General features: G+C 47.1%; 1 protein-coding gene across 1 annotated transcript in view; it reads left to right on the top strand.

Moving 5' to 3' along the window:
- KALRN (kalirin RhoGEF kinase) overlaps window positions 1-23,413 on the top strand; it is a 605,233-nt gene that overhangs the window by 189,663 nt on the left and 392,157 nt on the right. The window contains exon 3 of the mRNA XM_057544931.1: window positions 4,980-5,094. Within this exon, the coding sequence (XP_057400914.1) occupies window positions 4,980-5,094 (115 nt within the window). The remainder of the gene's footprint in view (window positions 1-4,979; window positions 5,095-23,413) is intronic.

The raw sequence follows: 23,413 nt of genomic DNA, 5'->3' as shown, positions 1-23,413 counted from the left end.
ATCACAGGATATTGAATATAGTCCCCTGTGCTATACAGTAGGACCTTGTTGTTTATCCATCCTATATATAATAGTTTACATCTGCTAATCCCAAACTCCCAGTCCATCCCTCCCTTACCCCCCCTCCCCCTTGGCAACCACAAGTCTGTTCTCTATGTGGGGTAAGTCTTATTCATCTGCACGTGGTGCCAGGAGCTTCGGGGCTTAGGGAACGTTGTCCTTTTGTGCCTGGGAAGGACGCTGAGGGTGCCAGGGGGATGACTGGCTGCATCTAAAAAAAACCCGCAAAACAAAAAACAAACCAAAAAAGGCCCTTGTATCCTAAGCTTTTAGAAGACAGACCACAAAAATAAAACAAAATAAAGAAACCCAGAATTAAGTAATGCAGTGTAGTCGTTACATGTCTTTCTGAGCAGAAGCACTGCAGGAAGTGCTGAGCAGAGAAACGAAGTGCTGGTTGAGCTCCCTCCCCTGCTGGTGCCCAGCACGGCCAGGGGAAGGGGAAGTTGCGCTGCCATGGGAACGTGCATTTGGAATAATCCAGGGCAGCCCACCCCTGTGTGGGTGTGTGCACGTGTGTGAGACAGGATCTGTGGCTGTGCTCCAGGGCCTCTGTCGTTTCAGCTCTGCCCCATCCTGCTCCGTATTCTCAGCCATGGGCTCTCCCTTTGCTCTCTCTCTGGCTTCCTTCACGTGCTTCCGCCTCCCACTTGCAACACCCACTGTCCCTTTTATCCAGCCTTCTCGTGCAGGCCCATTTCACCCCTGCTCTCTGTGTGCGGCCACACCCTCCTTTTGGCCCCCTCCTGATGTCCCTCTCTGCCGCCTTTTCTCCCATCAACATCAAGCCCGTGTTCCCAGAGGAACTCCACGCTGCTGTGGTGCAGTTTTATACTCTGGACCCGTGTCTCAAAGCATGTTCCATAGAAAAACAGTCGCATGAGATGATCCTCAAAAAAAGAAAAAGGGGTCTACCCTCAAATAAGTTTGGGAAATGCTGCCTATTACAGTCCCCCTCTTGGAGGTTTGCCATGTTCATTAAAGCACATGTCCTTCAAGCACATGAAAGCGTTTCCCAAGCTACAAATAATGCATTCCCTTAAAAAAACATCATGTGTGTCCATTAGCATCTTGCAGAACTGTAGTTACATGGGCCAAACTTTTGGTACGATTTCCTAGATGTATGTTCTTGTCCTCCCCCCAAAGTACCCTAACCTACTTACCCTAGTTGGAGCCTGCCTCCCCCTGAAAAATGTGAGTGCCATCCTCCCCCACCTCAGTCAGGTTCGCCTTAACCTCCCCTCTTTCAGCCTTGCCTCCTCCCCAGCCCCGTCCTGCCCGGCCTTTGTGGGAGGAGACCAGTGTCGTTTCTTGCCCATCTAACCACCCCCTCCCTCTTTATTCTCTATATTCCCATCTTATAGCTCCCAGCACCAAAGCCTCCACTGAGTAGGCAAACAGCAGGTGTTGGATGAGCAGGGGGATGGCGCTGCTGAAGATCCTGCCACCATCTCTACTGCCTTTTCAAAACTTGGCTCTTTTGTCTCCCACCATCTGGGGTCCACTTCCATAGTGCACACTGGCTTTAGCAAAGGGTTCTCATTCTTTATCTCTGCTCATTGCCCTCTGGAAGTTCAGCACTCATGTCAGTTATCAGTCAAATCCTCCAGCTTCATGGCTCCTCAGTCTCCTTGGCACCAAAGTCTTCCACCTCCCTACCGTGGCCACACACATCCAAGACCTTGAGCCTTGATGTGTCTGTCTGTGGCCTTAGCCTCTCACCTTGGACCATTGCTGGTGTTCCCCTATCAGTTGGGGGAGTATGGATATCAGATAAAACATCTGCTGTTCCCTCTCCCCTGGGAACTCATGAACCAGTAGGCCATTTCCTACCCTCACTGAGCCCTCCCCACTTAGCCCATGCATTAGTTCTATTCTGCCTTCGCTCAAGTTAGAGCCTAGCATGGACACCACGGCCAGACCTTTCAACAGAGCTCTCACTGTGCCCTGGTACCCTGCCACCTACTCTTAAACCCACATGGTACCCAGTCCTGCTGTCCATTCTCTAGGGACACTCTCCAGCGGTGGTCCATCCTCCTTTCTCCCAGCACCTCAAGCCCACCCTGACCCTCCACACTCTATTTCACCTAGAGAAACAGTGTCCCCCAGGCACCGCTGAGCTCTCCCTCTCCGTAACTTATCTTTGTTTCCTCCTCCCTCTTTGAGTTCTGTCAGTCTGCCAAAGAGAAAGGGACAGAACCCCTCCCCTTGTACCTACTCTGAATCCTTGGTCCATCCGTTGTCCCCACTCTTTCCAGTGTAATGATTCTCTTCCTTTATGCCTGTTCCTCCTCTTCTTCCTACAGTCTTGCAAGTTCATCTCCTTTCTGAAAAATACCTGCCTTGATCATGCAGCCCTCTCTGGACTCCTTATCCATTCTTCCTGGAGGGAAGGAATTCCACTTCCCCAGGTCTTCTCCCCCCACCTCCCCCCCCCCTCCCCTGCCATCTGGAACCTTCTGCAGCCAGCATTATGAAACTCCTGTCTCCCAGGGCATAACTTGTTCCGCTCAGGAGGGACAGTGCCAGCAGCCCTCCAAGCCTCTTAGGTAGCCTTTGCCATCAGACCAGCCTTGGCTCCCCGTGTTCCCTTAGCTCTACTCTTAAACCATCCACAGAAGGTCAGTGAGAAGGACAACAGCTGCAGTTAAAACCACCCAAGAGGTACAGATGAACCTATTTGCAGGGCAGGAATACAGACGCAGACGTAGAGAACGGACTTGTGGACACAGTGGGGGAAGGAAAAGGGGGGATGAACTGGGAGATTAGGATTGACATGTATACACTACCATGTGTAAAATAGCTAGCTAGTGGGAACCTGCTGTATAGCACAGGGAGCTCAGCTCGTTCTCTGTGATGACCTAGATGGGTGGGATGGTGGCGGGGGAGGGAGGTCCACGAGGGAGGGGATGTATGTATACACATAGCTGATTCACAACATTGTAAAGCAATTATACTCCAAATTTTAAAAGAACAAAGAACACCCAAGAGTGAAAATCCTTCGGGTGAGGTCAAGGCTGGAGGGGAAGGTGGAGAGTGAGGGAGAACCTCCCAGCTTTGAGGGAACTTTCCACTTGATTCCTTCACTTCCTTTCTCTCCTGTGGAAGGCAGTTGGGAGATGGGGATCACTTACAAGGTAGATGAGATGAGGTTGGTTATCCATACATGGAACCAGAGCCTGTGGTTTGGAAGGTTTGGAGTTGGGGGCCAGGGTCAAACTCTGTGGTATATCTACACAAATCTGCCCTGGTAGGGGGCTGCAGGGAAGGGACGGTGGTGCTGACATATTTTTTTCTTCAGGGTCAGATCTCTCAGTGGCCCTGCTCTTGTTTGACCCTCCTTATTTCCTCCTCAGGAGTGCCCTGGAATGGACTGGATTTTGTTTGTCAAGACTCCCCTCTGTCTTGTGCTTTCTGGACCCCACAGTCAGAGGGAAACATTATTCATGAACTCATACTGGGTGGGGCCCTGGGAGGCTCTGCTTTTCCTTGGAAAAGATCCTTCTTCAGTGGGCTGAGCTTTAAGCTTCTTTTCCAGTATTGGTGGTGGCCATGCCAGCCCTTACTCCCTCTTGCTCTAGATCCCTTTGTGGCCCCTGCTCTGGGGGATGTTGGGTGGCAGCCTGAGATGCGTGCAGGATGGGGCGTCTGTGATCACGACACAGAGTTTTCTTTGTGAAATAGGCAGTGCCTGTAAGGACATAGTTACTACGCCTTAGCTTCGTCCTCGTCTAACCTTCCTGAGAAACTTGGTCCTGCTTCCCAATCATAAATCATAGCATCCATTAACAAAGAAAATTTTAAATCGTAGAATAAATAGTGAGTAGAAAGTTTGGAAAATAGAGGAAAGAAAAAGCAACCATGTAAAATCCCAGCCTTCTGATAGCAAACAATGATCATCATCTCAGTTACTCCCTCCAGCTTTTTTTAAAGCCTGATACTTAGAAAACATTTGTAATCCTAGTGTGTACCTATGCATTTGCAGCGATTAAGACCTTGAGCATCCTATTCCCAATAAAGATTCATGTGCTCCTCCAGCAGGAGTGACGGGTGGCACCTCAGGCAGGCAGGCAGGGGTGGATCCTTGGTTGTGTAGAACACACTTAGGTCTTCTCTATGAATCTAAAGACCTCCCAGCAATGATGTCCCTGCTGGATGCTTTAAGGGCTTCTCACCGTGGTATTCAGTTAATCTTGAGCACTCCCTGCTCATAGAGGTCTGCAAAGAGAAGTGAACTGGAAGTTGAATTTCCAAAGACCATAGCACTTTTTTTTTTTTTAAATTTATTTATTTATTTATTTATTTATGGCTGTGTTGGGTCTTCGTTTCTGTGCGAGGGCTTTCTCCAGTTGTGGGAAGTGGGGGCCACTCTTCATCGCGGTGCGCGGGCCTCTCACTATCACGGCCTCTCTTGTCGCGGAGCACAAGCTCCAGACACGCAGGCTCAGTAATTGTGGCTCACGGGCCCAGCTGCTCCGCGGCATGTGGAATCTTCCGGGACCAGGGCTCGAACCCGTGTCCCCTGCATTGGCAGGCGGATTCTTAACCACTGCACCACCGGGGAAGCCCCATAGCACTTTTAATGGCTTGTTTTCTCAGTACGAGCAGTTATCACTTCCTTCATTATCGTCTCACATTCGTGAAGAGTACTTGTCAAAGTGCTTCCCCATGTGCCATCTTATCAGGTCCTGCAGCAACCCTGTAATGTAGTCATCATTATTTTCATCTGCATTTTGCAGATGAGACATCAGAAAAGTCAAAAGACTTGCCCAGGGTCACGCATGTTCCCCACACCCAAACCCCATGCCCTTGCCCTTGCTCTAACCAGTGACTGGATTTCTCTGGACACCATCTTTCTGCCTGTTTCCAGCGCAGTTTCTAGCTGGTTTTCTTAAACTCCCTTCTCTTCCTCCCTGCAGGGGGCCGTGATAAGCGAGGTGGACCAATCCTGACCTTCCCTGCTCGCAGCAATCATGACAGAATAAGACAGGAAGACCTGCGGAAACTCGTGACCTATCTGGCCAGCGTGCCAAGGTAAGGTGAATGTCCTGCAGGGGAGGGAGGGGGAAGCTAGACTGATGCAAGGGAGCTGGAATGAGCCTCCATCCCTGCCAGGGGCCTGGCTGTTTCTGCCCTTGGAATGGATTCTAATTATTTCTGGAACATCATCACCCATTGTTCACCTCATTCCCATCATTCCCATTGTTACTGCTGGGATTCATATGGATGGAGTGGGAGCTGGATGTGGGAACCATGGGCAGAGGTGAAGGTCCTAGGCTAAGAGGACCAGGACAGGCCCTGGAAGAGGTGACAGTGTGGCCTCGGGAGCAGGAATGGGAAACTGTTCTTTACCTTGGGGAAATGGGAATTCTGGCTGATTCCACTCTGGCTTGTGTAATGGATTTTTTTCTAAAACCTCTGGCTTATGAATATGTTTGTGGCTTTTAGAGTTTGGGGCAAATAACTCCACTTATATCATTCAAGAGGCAGCCTTAAACTCAATCTAAGTCATGCATTTTCAATGGGGGGTAATATTGCCTCCAAGGGGGATGAGAATTCATTCTTGGGGATGGCAAAAAAAACTTATTCTTTTATGTATTAAGCGCAGCTATACACATAGTACATAAACAGATATATATAATATATTCATGGTATTAAAATCTCATTGGGTGGGTGATTAAGGAAAAAAGTATAAAATGTCTCTTTTGGGGCAGGGGATGATTTTTAAAAAGGGTTGAGAAACACTGATTTCTGAGTGTTGCTAGGTGGTGCTGACCTCAGAGGGTGGTGAGGGAGACATGCCAGGGACATGGTGTATATTTTTTAAGAAGGGGTAGGAGAGGCCTTTGCATAGTCAGAGAATCATAGAATGTGAGAGCCGGAAGAGCCCTGAGAAGTAATCCAGGCAAATACGTGTCATGTTGTGCTTAGGAAACAGGGTCCATATGGGATTAGAGTTGCTTCCAGGGGTGGGGCAGTGGCAGAGCTTGGTCAGAACCCTCCTGACTCCTGCCCCAGTGCTCTCCTCATCCTTGCTCGTGGCCAGCGAGAACTCCGTTCTCTGACTCTTAGTGGGCTTGGAGCCTGTCAGGTGTTCGTTGTGGTAAATAAGAAGTGATGCCTGGGGCCTTTAGAACCTTCATCTTGTCTCTGTGCATTTTATAGGGGAATTAGTCAATCACAGAGAGGACCTCTGCCTTTGCGGGGAGACCTTGGCTAATTGTTGAACGTGCTGATTAAGTTCTTGAAGCAGGTGTCAAGCGAGGCGAGCACATCATTTGAAAGAGCCATGGCGGTGCGGGGGGTGGGCACATGTACAGAGGTTGGTGGATGGTGACGGGCAGGTGGTAAAGGGGATTCAGGAGCCGTCATCGAATGCTTGGAAGGATGTGTAACAGAATGGCGAGCCCTGAAGAGCTCTAGCAGAAGGCTGTGGACAAATAGATGTCAGATGGTGTCGTTCTTTTCTTTATGCTATCCACAGGGAACCTGAAAAAAGATGAAAGGTCCTAAGCTCCAATGAAAGGGACTTAGGTTATATCCAAAGAAGAACTTCTAAACTTTGAGTGCATGAGACTTGGATGAAGAATAGAATAGAAGAGTTTTTCCCCAGAGGTCTTTATACAGAAGAAATATTTCCATCTGTCTTGGAGGCAAGGAGATGGATTAAATAACCCATGATTGATGAGGGTAATTTAGCAATTTAGCCATCTAGGGGCTAAGCATTTTTAAAAGCATCTTTCCCGAGTTTACTACTAACAGGAATAAAACTAGGCATTTTCTGAAGCGATACATAGGAAAAGTTTTCTTGGGGACCCACAACAGACTCTTAGTTCTTTTAGAGACAGAAGAAATTTGGGATCCTGAAGGCTATGTTTTTCTTTCTGGTAGGTTTATCACATCCCTGCAGCTAATGCACACTCATCTTTTCTTTAGAATAGAAGGTGAAAGAATTGGAAGACCATTTTCTTAATTCTGACTTGTTAAGCAAAGATGGGACAAAACAGATTGGAAGCAATTAAAAAGGCAAAGGTTTCTGCTGAGTGAAGGGGAGCAAAACCCAAGAGGGGCTGGGAGGAAGGATGGTTGTGTGAAATGAATGGGAAGAAATAGTCCCACTATCCTGTGTGAAGGCCAGGTCATGTCTGTACTACTGCATTCAATTCTGCAACATTGAACTCTGCCAACCCCCTTTTAGGAGCTACGTGGACCAGTTAGAGCAGGGGTCCCCAACCACCACTGGTCTGTGGCCTGTTAGGAACAGGGCCACACAGCAGGAGGTGAGTAGCGGGTGAGCGAGCGAAGCTCCATCTGTATTTACAGCCACTCCCCATTGCTCGCATTACCGCCTGAGCGCCACCTCCTGTTAGGATTATGGTGAGTTGTATAATTGTTTCATTATATATTACAGTGTAATAATAATAGAAATAAAGTGCACAATGGATGTAATGTGCTTGAATCATCCCGAAACCATCCCCCACCCCCTTCCATGGAAAAATTGTCTTCCACGAAACCGGTCCCTGGTGCCGAAAAGGTCGGGCACCACTGAGTTAGCGTGTTGTCAGGAGAGCAGCACACTGAGGGAGCCACAAACTGTGTCTCTTCAGTTGAAGGACTGAAGGATGTTTTCTTGCAGGAGTGAAAATGGAAGAAAAGTGATTCCTGACTTCAGGTATCGGGAGAGCTGCCCCAAAGAGGAGGGAACGGGCATGGTCTCTGTCGAATCCAAGGGTAGAAGTTAGAGAGATCAGGACTCTGAAGTGGAGAAGGAATCTGCCCAGGAGCTGTCCAGCAGTAACGCTGCTGCCTCTGGAGAAAGTGAGCTTCCTGTCGCTGGCTACTAGATGACCTTCTGTTAGCGATGCTGTAGGAAGGATTCCTCCAGTGGATTGGAGGCTGGATTAGATCATTTCTAAGAAGCTTTCCTGCCCTGAATTCTTTGTTTCTATGATACTGGGAAAAAATACATCATAAAATCTAGAACCTCAAAACAGTATTACCACCCCACCAACATACACTCTCTTTCTCAGGTTCCCTAAATAATTTAAGGCCTAGGATTTCACTTCAGATCTTGTCTACATCTCAAATCCTAAGAGAACTGCTTTCCTGTCCCCTTGTACTCTGGGTGGGAATTTTGAGTTATCAGCCAGGGCTAAGCATCGTCCTGGAGTGATGTGTTTGTGACAGTACCAGTTACGCTTTTGGGATCCATCTCGGCCTGGGATGAGTCCTTTCCAACTTCCCTTTCTTGCTCCTGCTGAGTATGAGCATCTATCTCCTTGGGCTTCTCCAAGCTTTCTGTTATCTTCTTCTGAGGAATCATGGGATATTAGGGTAGGAAGAGAGGCCTTAAGAGTCTTCTAATTCAACTTTCTGACAACTCCATTCACTCAATTTAACAAATATTTATTGAGTGCCTACCATGAGCCAGGGCATGGATAGGTATCTGGGTGAACTCCCGTGTTATCTTTTCTGCCATCCATCCTACACTTATCTAGCTTTTTTGTCCTTCTGCTCTACTATCTGCTTGCAGTTATTTGTACCTGAAAGGAGTGGAAAGGAAATACTCAGAAACAATCAGTTGATGAATGTCCCTAGAAATTGAGAGACAGATAGAAAATCTAGGCTGAGAATAAACAGTTACTCCAGCATAACTCACAGTATGGATAATCTACCCACTGTGATAATTGGGAGTTGACCATATGCTTGGAATAGAAATTTCTAAGTATCTAGTAAAGAAATCCCAGGTGGTTTTATTACATTGAGTTCCTTCTCTTCTTCATCATTGTTATCCTGCTTTGTCATGATCATCTTTCTGCAGCTCCCGAGGGTACCGATTGTTAGCCCCTTGATGTATCAGCCACTTAACTCTGTTCTTAGCAGTGCTGCTGAGACGCTGGCTGAGTGTTCCAGCAAGGAATGCAGGTGTCATACTGGTGGGGAAAGATGACAAGAAATTAAGATGGGATATTCTGCAATGCCAATCAAACCAAGGTGTCAATATTCACAGCTTATTATTTGATAACATTTGCTCTTGTTCTGCTGATTTCAGCAAGAGATAAATTGGGCTTATAGCCAGCACTATCTTTGTGCAGCATCACCAGAAAATAGAAATAAGCAGAGAGAGCCAGGAAGACAGTTAAAAGATGAGTAGGTAAAAACTGCAAGGATTTCCTCCCATTATATTCAGCATGAGAGAAACCAAGCTATGGAAGCTGTCATCACTGAATCCGTCTGTTGTAAGGGCCTGTTGAGTTGTGTCATTGGCATCCTGCCCTTTGCTCTGAGATCATCAATTAAAGGAGGATGCAGGGAGTAGTGGCGGAAGGTTCAGAAAATAGAGCCAATGAGGACATTTGCCTAAAGTTTATCCCTTTCCAGATCCCTTTTTAATTTCTTTTGTTGCTTATATATAAAGGGTTTATAATTTCTATTACACTTCCCATATTCTACACAAATTTCTTAGCAATATCAGTAAAGTGCTCCTGTTGTTAGGTGTACATAGTCCAAGCCCTGAAGGGCAAATAGTATCCTACTCTGCTGCTAAGGAACATAACATCACAATAGTAACAACCATTGTCGGTGATCACCTTCCTTGGAGCCATACAGACCCTCACAGCAAAGCGAAGAGAGGCATCTTCGGATAGACAGAAGGCCCTGGGGTTCAGATCCCAGCTCTACCACTTCTGAGTCAGGGAACCCACTCCACCCGGGTTATCTGAGAAGAGTTTAACAAAGGCACACTTGACAATGATGCGGGTAGGCAACAGGGAAAGCAGCAAGGTTTGGATTTCCAAGTTATCCCAGAGCTGGCAATAGCAGGGAGGGAAGACATTACGACTTCTAGGCCTGAAGGGGCAATGTGAGGAGAGGTGCATAGAACCTGGAGAGGTAGCTGTATGAGAGGGCTGCTTGACAAGAGCTGTGACCTTCAGTAGAGAGTTGCCACCAACTCACGGTGATTCCACGATGTGGGGCAAGGGAAGTCGATACTCTTGCTTCACCCCTCCCATTCTCTGACCTCCTGTCATTGTTTGTCATTGATTGAATGCAACCAAAGCCAGGTGATAGGGGGCTCATTGAGGCAGTCCACGTGGGTCAGCCTCCCAGGGCATCAGGTAGAGGGGAGAAGATGGAGAATGGATTCAGAGGGGCAAAAGGAAGATGCTTGACATAGGGTGAGACCTTGGGCATATGACTCAACTTTTCTGAGTCCAGTATTCTAATTTTTAATTTGGAAAAAGAACGACCATCTCACAAGGGTGTTGTGAGGAAACTATGTAGCAATCTCTCATGCCTAGCACCCAGGCAGGTACTAGCGGCAGCAGGTGTGGCCACTGGAGAGGAGTGATTGGCCCCACATGCCCCCGACCAAGCTGTGTCTCACCAGGTGTGGCTCACACCCCCTTTGCTTCCTTCCCACCTTGCCTAGTCCCTGCAGTAGGTTGGGCCGCCCCCTTGGGGGCACAGGAAGGCAGGCAGGAGGGCTTTAAGCCCTCTCCCCCCTCTAAGCAGGCTCCAGCCTACCTTGCCCTCACCCTGGAATCCAGTGCAGTGATGAAAATGGAGAGTCACCTTTATCCAGGTGAGGCCCAGGAAGCCTGGGCTCCCGGTGGCAGCCACTTAAGGCGGGCTAGAGCCACTCCCTGTCCCTGTCTGCTTCCACTCTAGACCTCGGTTTCCCCTTCCTTCCCTCACTCGGGGCACTAATAACAAGGAGCTAGCCTTGCCCACTCCCATCTTTCTGCTCCTCCCCACCCCCCAAGGTTCTGGTTCCATCTTTCCTCTGTTCACAAACTACCTCTGCACAGTTGTGTTGTTTTTTGTTCAATGTTTCATTCATTCCTTTTTTTTTTTTTTTTCCAGAAAAGGATATTTTTTTTATTCAAATAACTGCAAATAGGAAACCAGAGCAGGGGGCCCAGGCTGGGACAAATAATGGCTACCTCCTCCCTGACAGAACAGGGGGAGAAGGTGGCCCCTACACCCGACGGTCACCACCGGCCCCCCTCCTTACTCTGCTGCAGCATCCTAGGGGCAGGGCCCCACCTTCCCTGGGACTGGGGTAGTCGGTAACCCAGCCTGCTTTGCCCCAGGCCCCTTCCCCTAAGAGCATCTTGGAGGAGGGGAATGGGGACAGAACAGGAGGCAATGAGGATGAACATTTGGCGCTGGTAGCAGCAGCAATGACGGATGTCTAAGGTGCCTAGCACCCGGACATTCAGTACTTTATAGTCTGTCTCCTAAAGGAACCTAATAATAATAATAACTATAAATATAAATATATATATGGCAATATTTGCTACATATGAAGGAAGAGATGGAATGTATGTGTCAGTTATAAAGCATAATAATAAATGGAACACCTGAGAGCCCACCCCTAAAATCAGAAGCAGAACCTCACCTCTGCTCTTGAAGCTACCTGTGGCTCTTCCCCACCCTAATCTCACCTACTTCTCCCAGAAGTAACTATTATCCTCAGTTTTGTGTTTATCCTTGTCTGGCTTCTTTTGGTATAGCTTACCACATGTTTGCATAAATGATATATTGTTTAGTTTTGCATGATTTTGAGCTTTATAAAAATGGTATTATACCATGTGTAGTTTTCTGTGACTACTGTGCTATGCAACAACATGGATAAATCTTCAAACATAATTTTGAGTTGAAAAAAAGCACTTGATGCTTCCAACCTCTGGAACTGATCTATTAAGTAATACATAAATGCTAGCCATTATTATTATCTTCAAACCTATATTATTGCACTGTTGTGAGTATTCTGTATACATTAACTGAGTTTTCACAGCATTTTGAGATGGGTATTATTTATTCCCATTTTGCATATGAGGAAACTGAGTTTCAAAGAGGTTAGATAACTTGCCAATGGACACACAGCCAGTGAAATTTGGAGCACCAGAGCCTGCGCTTTTATCCACTGAATAGATGAGGAGGCCAGAGTGAAGGAGGCAGTGGTTGATGGAGTGCAGGGGACAGATTTGGAGAGAGAAGGAAGGTAGACCCTGAAGGATAGGACTGGATTGGAGCAGGACAGTAGAAGAGGGTAGTAAGGAGATGAGGGGCAGATGATGTAATCTTGGTGGGCAATGGCATCCTGTCCATCAAACCTGCTTCCTCCAAGGTTCTCTTTGGATTTTAAGTGTGAACTTGCTGCAGGTGGGAAATGCAGGTGGCAGTTGCCTGAAACCTGGGTTTCTGCTGGCCAAGATAGCAGTGGTGACTGTGGATGTGCAGGATAATGGAGGTGGTGGGGGGTGCCTCAGACTTCCTCCGCCAGGTCTTTGTGTTCAGTTTTAGACACACAAATGCTACTCATTAATGCTCATCTGTGGATGATAGTCAACTATTTTTCAGTAATTAATTACACTAAGGGATGTAGTGGGGGGAAAAAAAGCACTTAAGACCATGGAAACTATTTAAAGAGATAAGTAAAAAGGCTGTCTGTAGTAGGGATGCTGAACATAAAGCCTGGAATGGTGGGGGTGGTCTCTTTTGTATTCTAGGGGGCTCATCCTGTTCTGTTTCCTCGGGTCTTAGATGTTTCTTTCACTCAGCCACCTGCCTAGTTCGATCTTGCCTTGCTCTGGCGTCAGAAGCACAATTCTGGCATTACTCAGCAGTCAGCTGATAGGCATTTTGAAGTTAGGTTACTTCCTTGACCATGCCAGTGCTGGACTTGGCGGGTCTGTGTCTATGCTGGTGCAGTTCTGAGGCAGAGGGGCCAGCCAGAGGGACTCATGGAAACCCTGTGAAAAGCAACTGTGTGTGTGTGCGTGCATGTGTGTGTGTGTATGTATGTATAGAGTGGGGAGAGCCAGCTGTGATGCTTCACTTGCAGAGGCAAGCATTTGTGATTCCCTGGAGAACAATAACCTGGACAATCAGAGGCGGAAACCATGTGGTCATGAAGTAACTATGAGAAGCAGCACTCATTATTCCAGAAATGCTTCCAGTAAACGCCTTTAGGTGATAAATCAAGGACCCAGCACTGGACAAAAGGATTCCTGTTGGAGAGGGTGTGTTGTTTTTTCTTCACATGCATCTTCAATGTGACCCTTAGAAGGGACTTTGGACATTGCCACTGACTTGGTGGGAGTGGAACTGTGGACTAATAGAGGAAGAAAGAGTGGCCTTGAGGACAAATATTGATCCTGGAAATTATTCAGGGGATTCCAGTCCAGGAAGAATGAACCCCTGAACCCTCCCCTGTAGGAGGAGAAATGTGCATGCAGCTGACAAATTGCCTCGCCTGTAAAATAGGCATAGAGATATAACCAGACACAACGTTAGTGAGGATTACTAGAGAACACAGGTAAGGTACCTAGCCTAGGACTCAGCACACAGCACGGGCTGGTGGCAAACAGTGGTTTCTTTCCCTTTCCTTGCTTGGCAGTGGGGACCTTGTTTTGTCACTTGTCCTTTATTGTCTCTAGCACAGCTTTGTCAAAGTCAAGGTTAGGGTGATGGTTAAGGTTAGGATAAGAGCTAGTAGAATAGTAGTAATAGAAATAAGATCAGTATCGCCTAGCAGACTTGTAATAAATACTGAATGAATGAATATATATGCCTAATAGTGTGATAAAGTCTTGGTCTCTTTTTCAAAGTAGAAAAATATTTCTTTATTATGGAAAATAAATGCAGAAACTAGAAAGAATTTTAAAAAGCCACTTGTAACTCTAACCTCTAGAAATAGGAATAATTAATATATTGACATTTTTCCTTCCTATATTTTTCCTTTGGAGATTTTTAAAAGCAGAATTGAATCATATTGGTTATTTAATTTTGCTTCTTATTTTATTCCACTTAATATTATACCCTAAGAATATTTTCATAACATTAAAAACTTTTTATGCATAATAGTATATCTTGGGATACACCATATTCTAATTAACCCTATCATTAGACATCTAAGTCATTTCTAAAACTTCAGTGCTGTAAATAACTCTCAGTAAACTTCTTTTTTTGTGAACATTTGTCTACATTTTTTTTAGAAATATGTGCCGTGCTAGTTTTTTTGTTTTTTGTTTTTTTAACTTTTGGGTTTATTTATTTATTTATTTATTTATTTTTGGCTGTGTTGGGTCTTCGTTTCTGTGCGAGGGCTTTCTCTAGTTGCGGTAAGTGGGGGCCACTCTTAATCGCGGTGCGCGGGCCTCTCACTGTCGTGGCCTCTCTTGTTGCGGAGCACAGGCTCCAGACATGCAGGCTTAGTAAATTGTGGCTCATGGGCCTAGTTGCTCCGCGGCATGTGGGATCTTCCCAGACGAGGGCTCGAACCTGTGTCCCCAGCATTGGCAGGCAGATTCTCAACCACTGCGCCACCAGGGAAGCCCCTTTGTCTACATTTTTTTAAAAAATTAATTAATTAATTTATTTATTTTTGGGTGTGTTGGGTCTTCGTTTCTGTGCGAGGGCTTTCTCTAGTTGCGGCGAGCGGGGGCCACTCTTCATCGCGGTGCACGGGCCTCTCACTATCGCGGCCTCTCCTGTTGTGGAGCACAGGCTCCAGATGCGCAGGCTCAGTAGTTATGGCTCACGGGCCCAGTTGCTCCGCGGCATGTGGGATCCTCCCAGACCAGGGCTCGAACCCGTGTCCCCTGAATTAGCAGGCAGATTCTCAACCACTGCGCCACCAGGGAAGCCATGTCTACATTTTAAATGGCTTATTTGGGATAGATTTGTGGCAATCATGGATTTTTTTAAGGCTAGTGATACACATCGCCACATTTCTTTCCAAATTTCCCAATTTATACTTCCAGTATGTCTTGCCATAGAGTTCCAAGTCTTTATATTTCTTCAAATTTAAGTTTATATGCTCCTTACTGCCCAGAACCCACTGTGCAAACATTGTCATTACCATCATCAAGAACCCTAATTTAGGGCCATATGTTATGCGCCTAAACCTGACCCTGGATTTGAAAGAGTAGAGGAATTGGCCACTGCCCTTTGGGGTCTTCCAGGGTAGGATTCCTTTCACTTGCCTAAACTAATAGAGATGTTAAAGGGAACCATACATTAAGGTACAGATCTGATAAATCTATAAAGACTTAATTGTTTTTTGCCCTTGGTGAATCTTTAGTTTTGCTTCTGGGTGTATTTCAGCTCCTTGGCTGGTTGTGTAATAGTTCCTGGCTTGGCACAAAGTAGTTGTTAATCTCCTCTGCTCTTATCTGAACTGAGGTCCTTATCTGCCTTCCACTGAGAAAGTTGGGTCTCCTTGGAGTTTGTCTCTGGGCAGCAATGTTGAACGAGCCTCTAAAGCTTAGGTGGGGTCATTTACTTTCTTGTTTAGGCTTCTGAAGTCTATGGCTCACCAACAACAGGCTGATTAGGAAGCTGATGTTTTTGGTTCCACTTAGATTAGGTAAACTTCAGCATTGCTGGTGATATAAGTCCCAGTATATTCAGGTCTTTCAGGAATTCTTGCTGGAGAATCAGGATGATTTAAATTTAGTTCAGATTCATTTGGCTGGAATATTGGAAATGAGGGAGTTCCCTGAATATGGATACTGGAGAGATAGCCTGGCACTAGGGAAGAGGGTATGTTTTTCACTTGGTGGGTTCCAGATGTGGGGTTGTTTCTCCCTCCCCCATTAGGTAATTATTTTCAGCATGTTTTGTATTTCTCTTCACCTGTCATTGGTTAGGTTCTATCATGTGCCCCTCACTGGTGTTTGGGGTTGTGTATGTTTTTTGGCATATATTGGATGCTGACACTTCATGTTATGATGCTTTAGTTTTGTTGAGACTGCCTTTATCAAGTACGTATACTTCTGGCAATTTAGGTATGCTGCCACCAAGTGGTGGAGTACTCAGCTGCCTGGAAGATACAGATGGGTTTTGTGAGAGGCTCCAAATGGTAATATTCTGCTCTCTCCTCACTAGACCTTAGATTTTCCAGGCTTTACTTTTCGAATTTTTATTGAAACATTTAAACTTAAGTAACCACTAAGTGACAATTATTTTTCCTCAACTACAAAATGGGTTTAATATAATCTTTCCTAGACAACTGTAGTAAATATTAAATAACGTTTAATACTTGAGTATGTAATAATTGTCTCACCGAGGAGAAGTATTCCTGTTTCTAAACTGAGCAAGTGTGACAGCCAGTCCTGTTTCTTCCGGAACCCAGACAGGAGCACTTGGTCAGAGCCACCGTGACTCAGCTAGGACAAATGTTTTTCTGAGTCATTTACTGACATCATCCAAGTGTGCATCCTGATGGTCCTACTACCTCTTTCCCTTTCTCTCAGAGCCTCCCTCCTCTCCCCCCACCCCCTGCCTCATTCTAGGTCAAGCAAAGACCAGCCTTGGTTTTGAGAACTATTCAAAAACGCTAAAACCAAGACATTTTTCTCCCTCTTGTCTCAGACTGTTCCGTGCAGTCCTGAGCTGGAATTTCATCTGTTTCCATTGCTAGCAATTTGTATGCCAGGTTTTGTGCAGGAACTCGTCTTGGCCTGGTACCCGAGGCAAGGTCTGAACCTCGTGCTGTGACACTCTCCACCCTGATTCCCTGTCCCGGAAGAGACTGTCGTCTCATCTCCAGACTGCAGGCTATTTTCCTTTGCAGGAAACTCAGGCTTCAGAACTTATTTGCTGAAGAGAAATTCCCTGTTTTGGACCCGGAGGAAGGCAAGAACCACTCCTCCCCCTGACCTAGCGCAGAGCGGGATGGAGTGCTCCGTTAGGGAGCCTGCAAATCGGTCCAGATTTAATTCTGTGCATAGATGGGACAACTGTTTAGTTCTTACATACACATCCACTTAGAGATAATGGTCAAATAATCCTCTGGTTTTGTCAGGCTGAACTTGCAGACTAATGAGGGGTCCCAGTTCTTGCCCTTGGGAAAGCTTGCAGTCTAGTGGAGGTTCTAGGACCCACTGGAGAAAACGAACTAAACGTTTTCCAGGCAGTTGTTCAAGAAGCATAGCAGTTCAGTGGATGTCATCAGAGACAGTTTATTGGATGTATAATCTGAACTGAATTTTAAAAGAAGTAGATGGATTAGAATCCTGGAGCTTGAGGCAGGAAGGGATTGTAGAGGTCAGTGAAGCCAACCCCTTCACTTTAAAAGGGTGGAATGCTGTCCAGAGAGTGTGTTGAGATGCCCAGGGCCACCCAGCTGGCCAGTGCTGTTGCTGGGGCTGGTTGCTGTAACCCCACTCTTCCGCCTAACATGGACAGGACCCGTGGGCCAGCAGGTGGTCCCCAGAACAGCATGCAGTGGGGTCAGGGCCTCCCTGGGGTCTTACGTGGAGGGATTGTCCACTCACCCACAAGCTCTCAGGGCCTCTGAGCTAGCTGTGGGTGTGGGCAAAGGCCCGTTGGAGCCCTTCACATTTCGTTTAAATTCCAAGCATGTCCCCCTCCCTTGGGTTTCTCCGTTGGCTCTCCTCGACCTCCCTTGCTGCTCTCAGGTTTGCATCCGTGCCTGAGCCTTCACAGGGTTTTCCACCATGGAAATCACAGGGACCCTCACTGGTGTCAGAAGGCAGGAAGGCTGGCTCCTGGGTGAGATCACCTGCTCTGCGCAAAGCAGAGCTCCTGCATTGGCAAAGCCCAGCGGGCCTGGCCCCGAGGGTGCGTGTGAGGGCAGCTGACGGTGTCTGCGTTGGTGGTTTATTAGGGCATGTGTCTGTGTGTGCAGGCAAATAGCAGCGGGCTCTCAAGAACGTGACCGTTACTTAGGGAGGAGGAGGAGAGACGGTGTGCGCAGGCAGTTTTGACCAAAGATTGTTTCCTGGAGGAAGTGTGCGGTTTATTAATGAGGATTCCACCTGCCCTGCTAGGAAACCGGAGCCCGGCTGAGAAGGGGGAATCCCCGTGAGAGGGTGAGGCGAGGTGGGGATGCAGCGAGAGGAGGAGAAAGAGTGGTGATGGCAACAGGGATTGCAGCGAGCAAGGTGTCCCTGGTACACGGCACACTGTGGCAGCCTCTCCTGGGTCAGCTCTCTTCTCTCTCCTCTGTCTCCCGGCTTTGGAAAAGCTCCCTGTGTTCTATAGCTGGGGTAACTGAGACACTGTGGTTAGACAGGTTACAGTCTTTGGAATGTGGATTCAGTCTTTGGTCTACTACTCACAGATGTATGAGCAGTGATTATAATGACATTTTTTTACAGTTAAAAAGATGACTGGTTTTTCACCTGGCCTGACTATGGGAAAGAAGGGGCAGATGGTGAAGGCCAGAGGAGCATGGCCCTGGGGTTGGTGTGGGGAGGGCAGAGGAAAGGCTGTGTGGAGAGGTTGTGGTTTTTGGTTTCCGTTCATTCTTTCTTTCCCTCGCTGCTTTGGTTTCCGTTTCATTTCTGTTTCATGTTCTGAATGCCCTAGAAGGAAGGGACGGACAGCTCTGTGAAGGAGGGTGGGAAATAGGACAGGAGGCTGAGGTTGGGAAATGGATATGTGAGTTTCCATCTCAGCCCCCTGAACCCTCTGCCACCTGCCCTCTCTGGCCAGCCAACCCCAGACTTCTAGGAGCAATGGTTCTGGTCCTTCTCCCGAGTTTCCAAGCTCCTTTTCTCCTAGCTGAGAGTAGCTCCTTCCAAGTGCTCTGCCCCAGGCCAGTCTGGCTTAGAAAGCAGGTCTCTTCCTTTGGTGAACGGGAGTTGTATTTCAGAATCTGTGAGACTGTAAGGTAACAACCTGGTGGATTAACACACGCCAGGGTTTATATGCAGCTGACCAGGCTGGCCCTGATGGGAACCTTCCTTTGGAAGGCTGCATCCTTTTACCTTGGTGCTGCATCAGCCGGCCCATTTCTGGAACCCTCTTTGGGAGCTCCCTTCAGGCTGTGGCATGCTCCTTTGACTATCTTCAGGATGGCAAATCTTTGTTCCTTCAGAGCTTTTTTGGTTCTTGATTTTTAGAAAGTGTTTTGTTTAAAGATGGCATTGAGCCCAAGTCAGTATTGGGTGCAGAAGTCCTGCTGTGTTTTTTAGGCCACGGACCTGTCGCTTTACGGCCACACTTGGGATTCAGGAATAATCTTGGGGCCTGAGTCTTTACCACACTCTGTCCAGTGATACAAAAGAGAATCAGCCACATGCTTGCCCCTGGCACAATTGTAATCAGAGTTTTTTAATTTGTTTGTTTAAACAGCTTCATTTGGGTGGAATTAGGCAGCAGACTTTAAAGCGGTGGGAAATGTAAACCTTCCTAACTTGGACTCCATTGTGCGGTCTCCCTGGCACGCTGACTGGGCAAGAGTTGGGTTTGCTTCTGGTAAAGTCGAGGGTGGGGAACAGGCAAGGGGGAGATCCTAGACCTGGAAATGGGCAAGGAAATCTCCAGAACCTTTACTGTAGTGGCACCTAACCACGGCTGTATGTTCACATCACCAGGGAAATTTTAAACAATGCTGAGCCCGAACCCCAGACCAATTAGTCAGAGTTTCCCCACTTTACAGAGAAGGGATTGAGGCTTCAATCTAGGATAAAGGATCAGCTTTGACCTTTGCCCCCCAGCCCCGGTATCACAGGTCAGAGGTACAGAGGCAAAAGATGTGTTGTTAAATGAGTAGAAAAGACACAAATTGTTTGGAATAATCATGACCTGGAAAAGTAGACAGAGAGTGTCTTCCAGTAAAACAAAACAAAACAAAAAACAGGAAACGAAACATACAAATGCCTCTGGATGGATTAACATGGCTCCTGAAGAGGGTTTGATGGTAGCTGAATGGCCTCATGACCGAAAGCCAGCTGATGGTGGACAGTCATGTGTGAGCCTGCCAAGAGGTACAGGACAGGCACCGGAGCCCTCCCACCCCTCTGAACCCCCCGCTTCTCTGTTCCACATCCAGCCAAACAGGAGCCTCCACGTTATGCAGGATGAGTTTGAGGACTGTCTGCGTGACTGAACTCTCACTCACTCACCACACAACATTCCCTCGAGAATGTTTCTCTATAAGGCACTGCCTCCTCCAGCTTGTTTTTACTGCTTCTGATTATACAAGTAGAAAGCTTAAAGCAGGTGCTAATGTGGCTTAACACTTTACCTCCTGCTGATTTCTTGTTGTTTGAGAAAGTGGGTGTGGTACGGTTTGGGGCAATTAGCAGAGAGCTGCTAAGACGCAGACATAGAGAATGGACTTGAGGACACGGGGAGGGGGAAGGATAAGCTGGGACGAAGTAAGAGAGTGGCACGAGCATATATACACTCCCAATGTAAAATAGATAGCTAGTGGGAAGCAGCCGCATGGCACAGGGAGATCAGCTCGGTGCTTTGTGACTACCTAGAGGGGTGGGATAGGGAGGGTAGGAGGGAGACGCAAGAGGGAGGGGATATGGGGATATATGTATATGTATAGCTGATTCACTTTGTTATAAAGCAGACACTAACACACCATTGTAAAGCAATTATACTCCAATAAAGATGTTAAAAAAAAAATAGCATGAAGGAGCAGAAAACAGGTTAACACAGATCAGTGTGATGGACAAAGTATCGAAACAAAATCTGGACCCTACAGCCATGGACTCCCCATGGCCTGAGAATGGCATGAGAACTCGGGCACAAATGGGTCAGGGCATCGTTTTCTCCTCAGAACTCCAAGGACATTTTTTGTTCCTCAAATTCTGAATGGAGAATTCAGCTCATAAAATGTTTTCAGGGAGACATGGGTACAGCACAGTTCTAGAGAAAGTGCGAAGTGGGCGACTTCTTGGGGCTACTCTTCCTTCTGCAGTTTTCTGGTTTCTGTTTGCTTGTGGTAAACTGTCCACACACCGTGGTAAGACTTCTTCATCATCCCCCCAGGTCATCCTGCATTGCTGGGCCTCTTTGCTCCTGGGGGGGCGGAGCTGTGTGTGGCAGGGCCCTGCTGCCCTCGTGCAGCAGGAAGTCCTCCATCTGTCTCGTCCTTGCTGTCCCTCGCTCACTCCTCAGCGACAAGTCCAGCCCTCTACCCCAGTGTTCAGTTTGTCTCCTTCCCTGGACTACTTAGTGAATAGGTCTGATTTGAAAGCTACTTCTGCTCCATCACTGCCCAAGTGCTGGGCCTTCCCGGGCCCCCAACACTAGGATTCTGACACCCTGTACCCCACAACTAGTACCAACTGAGCAGCCCCCAGCAGCACACACTAAGCAGAAACCCTCGTTGCCCCCTCCCCTGGTCTGCCGGCGTGGTGCTCATTGCTGATCGCTGCTCCCACACCTGCCACCAGGATGGATCGATGTTACATTTATTTCAACAGCTGTTTCAAGTGAGAATCTGCCAGACATTCATAGATATGGGGTAAATCTCAGATGGCATCACAGGATTTGGGGTAAATGGGGTCAGGCCATCTCTGTGCTGCTGGAGTGAACAGGATTTCCTCATTCCTTGGGAAGGAGCATTAGCACTCAAAACAGTATACCCTGAGCCTCCAAACCAGATTATTTGATGTCTCAGTTCCAGAGTTCTTGTGGCTTAATAGAAGACCTGAAATGGGCAGATTGACAACTGGATGTCTGACACAAATGGCCCAAAACATCCACCCAACTGTGTGACTCTGAGCAAATTCCTTCCTCTGGAATTTGCTGCCCTCGGCTCTGAAATGAAGGATTAGCAGGAGTAAGCTTTAAAGTTTCTTCAGGCTCAAGCATTCTGTTTCTCTCTGAGGCAAGGTAGCATGACAGATACTGCAATCAGACTAGATTCAAATATGATTTTACCTTTTTCTGGTGACTTTAGCAAGTTATTCAACCGCTCTTGGCCTCAGTTTCCTTAACTGTAGGGTGGGATAATAAGAGCAGCTACTTGTGAGTTTCATGTGAGGAATAAATAAGATGATGCATATAAAACACTTAGCAGGCATAGATTCTCATGTGCTCAATAAGATTAGCTTTATCATTAATATATGTTTATGTCCAATTTTAACTTAAGAAAATGGCCACTCCAAGTTTGGCTCTCGTTTTATATTTCTCTCCAGCTTAAGGTTTTGAGCTCCTCAAGATTTAGAGCCAGGTCTGGCTGCTGGTCTCCTGCTTGCTTATGACTTCACTGCCCCACTTCCGTACTGTAATGGAGAATCAGCCCCCATACAGGCTCTTTTCCACCTTAGGACCTTTGCATAGGCTGTTCCCTCTGCCTGCGTTATTCTTTCTACAGCGTTCCCTTAACTAGGTCCTTCTCATAGTTTTGGTCTTTGTTTAAATGTCATCTCCTCATAGTGGCCTGACCACCTGATAAGTTGTTAAGACTTATCACAATTTGCATTTATTCTTTTTATCTAGCTAATGTCTTGTGTCCATCTCTCCCGCTAGTGCCTAGCACTGGGCCAGCCACAAAGTAAGTGCTCAATAAATATTTGTTAGATGAATAAATTAATGAATTAATGGATAATATATTTATAGGACACCATATTATTTATGTCATATTATTATATGACACCATATTATTTATGAAGCCCCTTCATAACTAGGCTCTCATCATGAAGGCATATAAATCCCTGTAAGGGATACAGAAATTGATCAGCCAGAGCCTGGCTGTAGTTCCCCCACACATGATAGCTGCCATGCAGAGTAAGCACAAGGTTATGGCAGTGCATGGGAAGAGCCCTTATCCCAGTGGGGATGGAGTGGGATGGGGCAGGGGTCTATCAGTGAGAGACTCCTTGGAGGAAGAGGCATGTGAGTTGAGCTTTGTGAGTAGAAGTTGTCTAGGCAAAGATGGGGTTGAGGTGGGCAAGCCTACAGGCATAGAGGGATGAGAGGCCATAACACTACATCAGGACTAATAACGATGTTAATAGAGGCATGGATAATATGCTGTTTGTTTTGGCAAGGGGAAGATCAGGGAAGACCCCAGGGAGAAGGTGGCATTTGAATCTGACCCCTTAGCCAGATGATAATGGGAAGTATCCAGTGTGGTTCACTGATGTGGCCTGGATGGATCCCAGAGAGATGATCTGAGCTTCACTGAGCCAGGAACCTGGGGAGGAGCTGAGGGAGCAGGGAAGTGGTACTCGGGTCCCTGAGGCCAGACCTGTAACCCAGGGTGAAGCCCTGGCCTGGGGTTGTCACCAACAGGTACTCTGCCCTGCTGTCCAGGTCCCAGAGCAACCTTTAGCTCGAAACACTGGTACCTTAATCCTTGCTCCCTGAGCTAAGGCCATTGAGTCTTCTAATGTGTGAAACAGGACTGGGAAATAACAGCGGCTAAGACAGAGGAGGCAAATCCACAGGCCAACAAGCAGACAGGTCATGTGAGTATGTGAATGAAGGCACTTGAAGGCTTCCTCCAAAGGCACTTGAAAGTGTTATAAACCACAGTAACAACTATATGTAATAAAACCACTTTGGGGGACTGGGTTTAATGGTGGGCTGCTAAACTGTGATCTCTGCTAGCATGGGGGGGCGC

This window comes from Balaenoptera acutorostrata, chromosome 4 (genome assembly GCF_949987535.1).
Source record: "Balaenoptera acutorostrata chromosome 4, mBalAcu1.1, whole genome shotgun sequence".
Lineage (NCBI taxonomy): Eukaryota > Metazoa > Chordata > Mammalia > Artiodactyla > Balaenopteridae > Balaenoptera > Balaenoptera acutorostrata.
Note: the sequence above shows the minus strand (reverse complement) of the source record. Positions and strands in the feature narration are given on the sequence as shown.